The following is a 4,194-nucleotide window of genomic DNA, read 5'->3' as shown; positions in this document are numbered from 1 at the left end:
CAAGCCTCATTTTCTGTGTGTTTACACATTGGAATGCATTTGCCAGTGTTTCTCTGCATTGAATTTGTATGACATTGCTGTTTTCTAAAGTGAATGTTATGTGATGTCTGAAGACTATTTTTTTTTTATGCTCAGTTGTATCTTTTTCTTTTTTTTTTGCATATAATTGCTTTTACTTAGAACCAGACAAGACCAGAAGCTATTAAATACAGAATGCTGAAGTCCCTTGTTCTTGCTATTCCACATAAAGCAATAAAGTATTTTTGCTGATACGTTGAGAAGGAAGAAGAGCAGCATTCTTAAGGGGGTTATATGTCAATATTTATTTGCTGATAATTAGAGAAATGTGTACTTGGTATGTTGCCTGTGTATAATGTCTCTTTGCCGTCAAAACCTAAGACCCAGTGTGTTATTTTAAATATATTGCAGATGGGCTGGAAAATGTACAGCAAAAGAAAATCTTTGAAGAGAATAAGAAAGAGACAAAACAGACAGAAGAGCCATGTCCTACTGATTCAATAGACTCTCTGATGGCAGAAATGCCATTTATCGACACAGATATTGAGGATAAATTTGTTAGTAAGTACATTAAACAGTAGTGTGGAAGCATAGACACATCATGCACATAGTGGGCTGTGAACATGGAACAGAGTCTTCCTGCAAACAGGATTCAGTCCAGAGTCTCTCTTATTAGCACACAGTCCTGCAAATACTTGAGTATATTAAAAATATACCATTTGGGGATCCGTTGCAGCAATGAGTCACAGAATGAAGACACCTCATATGTCGCATTACTGTATATGAACTTCTCAAGTCACTGCTTTTGTGAGCTGTCTTCCAATATGTATATTCCCAACATGAGGCTAGAAGTACACCTCTAATTAGACAGTGGAGTCTGCAGCCTGGTCAGCTTATGGGTATGTATCAGGCCACATGGTGGGAGAGGGTCTGCAAAGGCCTGAGGAAATAAGACAGGAGAAAAATAATTTATGGTGCAAAAGAACTGAGGATATGCACTTTTCTTTCACTGTGTTGGAAGGTGTCTTTGGGAAAGGAGATAGAGAATAGATCTCACTTGGATTAAATTTTCTTCTGGGCTGGGTTTGATCCTTGAACTACAGGTTGGCCAGTCCTAGTCTAATACAACATTTTTCTTTAATAATCCTATGTATTATTGTGCTTTCTATTTCAAAATGCAGCATGCATGGGATTTTTAAAACTTCATATTGGCCCTTTTGCTCTAAAGCCATGTCCATATTCAAGTGTAGACAATTTGCAGGTCCATTACACTGGAGTGTGAGTTGGCTATATGAAATACAGTAGTTTGGAAGCTGCATGTTGGTGTTAGCAGCTTGTAAACTCTAATTAGTAGTGTTGGCTGTTAATTCAAGTATGGTGCTCCACTTGTATGACTACATTAATTCAGGTTGGAGTAGGATCTCAATCTGTCAATTCAGAGCATGGGCAGATTAGATGACTGGCAAGACACCCTCCAGTCAGTTAACTGAAGTCCAGCTCCTGTTGTCATGGTACTGTGTTTTTGTTTTGATTTGTCTGCATTCTGAAAGTAATTTTTTTATCTCTTCAGTGCACACAACCTCTGAAATAAATATAAAAAAGAAAAGAAAGAGGACTACTGGGAAGGAAATTGAAGAAGACAGTGAGAGAAAGAAGAAAAAGAAAAAACAGTATCAGCCAAATTATTTCATTTCTCTTCCAATTACTAATCCAGAGGTGAAATTCTTTATTCTGCTAATTTGGTATAGCCAGAATTATTTCAACAACTGCATATAAGAACAGTATTTGATCTTGAGCAAAACAGTTTTTTCCAGATAGTTTTAAAGGAATATTATAAGCCTATTCAAAGAAAACCTTTATATTATGTAAGATTTTTGTAAATAAAATTGCCTATCTGGAAGAGAGTAGGGGAAAAATACCTTTTTACTCGGTTTGTCAGTCTTATGGATTTCACATTATTTTGACTGAAGCTGGCTCTGTACTGTTCCAGTATTGCTTTTTTTGTCATTTACTTAGAAAAAGGAAGAGAGATATTCCTATTTAATTTAATAAGAAAATCCCTAGCAATATATTTAGCTCTCCCTATAGACAGGAATTTGGATCTCTTGATGTTTTAACTGGTCAGTTTGTAGTTTTAACATTTTCCATCTTATTTAAAATTCAAGCAATCCATTGTTCTAGTGAGATACTATTCAAATGGATTCAAGACATGCAGAGAGCTCTTTAAGAAAATGTATTTACTTGTAGTTATCAGGTGTTGTCTCATTTGGACAGTAAATTAGAATGATTTCTTGCATGCTGCAGGATGTCTCTGGTACAGCTTTGATACGTGTTGTATCTGCAAACAAAGAAAACAGGTGCATCATGTTAAACCAATGAGTTTACCACCATTTCCAAATTTAGGTTTATTTTTTAATACTAGGAGCTCTCTCAAGGGAATTTTAACTCATCCTACAGCTGTACTATCTGTTCTCTGGCAAAATCAAAAATTGAAAAATCCAAAATGAAAATAAACCAACATAGGTTTGAAAATTACAGTGCAGTTTTTGAATGTTCGAAACATACTATGTGAAGAAGAGATTGTAGGGACTTTCATAAGATCCAGGATGGGCTGACACGAATATTGTGGGAGATCTCTTGTGCTGTCTTAGGATGAAATACCTTTTCTTCCTGTCTGTTCCATGATTTAACAAGTGCAAGAATAAGGTAGGGGTTATATAATCTGATAATTGAGATATCCTGCTCACAATTGTTACAGTGGCTGGTTGAGTGGAAAACTCCTTAACTATGCATGCTTTTTTATATGTCATGTATTTAGCCTTGTATAATTTACAGAGGTAAAGGAGCAACTATACTAAATCTCAGAGCGTTTGAGAATCACAGGACTTTTGTTTATACTTGCCTCCTTAAATGTAGAGGTGTTCTGAAACAGAAAGTACATGTTGGAATTTGTATAGGCAACATTAGCCAAAATTTAGACTTCAGACACCTGGTTTCTCAATAGCCGGAGGGAATCTGGTAATTACTGGTGGTATTTCAGTTACTAATGAGAGACCTTTCTTTTTTTTGAGCATCTGATTTTATTTCACTGAAGCGTTTCAGGCATTAGTACTCTTCATATTTCATGTAGCTTTACAAGCTTTATACAGAGAACCATTTTGTAATAAAGGATGTTTCTGGACCATTTAATGAACTCTTCCTCTTGGAAATGAAACAGTTTCCTTTTTTTTTTCCCTTTTGTTTCATTTTAATCATATGTTGAATCTTCAGAAATAAAATGTGGTGTACCATTAATTTTGAATTTAGCTTGAACTTTGCACTGTTACCTGTGCAAAAATAGTTAAACGGATGATTATCGTTGTATCTTTTTCTTGTAATTTTTTTTTTAAGCTGTGTTACATCTGATGTGCTGTCACTTGGTCACTTTGCCTTGCAGTGTCCTCCAGTCTTGCTTATAATTAGAATTAATCTGTTAAATCTTTAAAGTTTACGGTCTATATATTCACTTACTAGTAGCATCCTTGCAATAAGCAAAACTAAGTTATTTTATTACTCTTTAGAATAACATACGCCAAGCAATGAGAGAGAGGACCTTGAAATAGGTATTTGAGGCCTTATTTTGGAGCACTTTTTAAAATAATCCGAGGGGGAAATTGTTAAGTATGATCTGCCTTCAGACATTTCTTTTAGTTAACTTAGGAAATCTCAAGTTTAAAGAAACAGCATGATAGCAGTTGAAATGTATCCTAAAACTCTGTAAGGTAACGTAAGTAGCAGGTTAAATAGCAGTTTAACGTTTTCATTTATGCAGTGGGTCATAACTAGTTATACAGAGAGCTTGAAAGAGTCCTGGTTCATGTAATTAAAATCAGCACACTCAACTGTCAATTCCACCTTAGATTTATTCAAGAAAACAGAATGAATCTGAAGTTATGTTATGCATTGTGATGACACAGCAAGGCTACAGCTATTGTGTTACATTTTGACAACATAACTTCTGGGAAAACATATTAAAAATGAACTCCTGAAGTTCACAAGAATGTACTTGAAATTTTTTTTCTTCTTTCCAAAAAGTGTAGATTGTGTAGAACGTTGTCACTTTAGGCAGACAAAAAGAACCTACAGTCTTCAATAGAAATTTTACCTTTATCAGAAAGGTAGCTTTTTTCATACCTT

At 34.9% G+C, this 4,194-nt stretch overlaps 1 protein-coding gene across 1 annotated transcript in view; it reads left to right on the top strand.

Annotated features, from left to right (window-relative positions):
* The first annotated feature begins 434 nt into the window (after positions 1–434).
* The window catches only part of LOC104409916 (A-kinase anchor protein 7 isoform gamma-like), a 24,733-nt gene continuing 20,973 nt past the window's right edge, over positions 435–4,194 (top strand). Inside the window, exons 1-2 of the mRNA XM_010019939.1 lie at positions 435–579; positions 1,589–1,734. Coding sequence (XP_010018241.1) covers positions 531–579; positions 1,589–1,734 — 195 coding nt within the window. The 5' untranslated portion in view covers positions 435–530. The remainder of the gene's footprint in view (positions 580–1,588; positions 1,735–4,194) is intronic.

This window comes from Nestor notabilis, unplaced genomic scaffold (genome assembly GCF_000696875.1).
Source record: "Nestor notabilis isolate BGI_N333 unplaced genomic scaffold, ASM69687v1 scaffold7638, whole genome shotgun sequence".
Taxonomy (NCBI): Eukaryota; Metazoa; Chordata; class Aves; order Psittaciformes; family Psittacidae; genus Nestor; species Nestor notabilis.
This window is presented reverse-complemented; position numbering and strand designations above follow the sequence as displayed.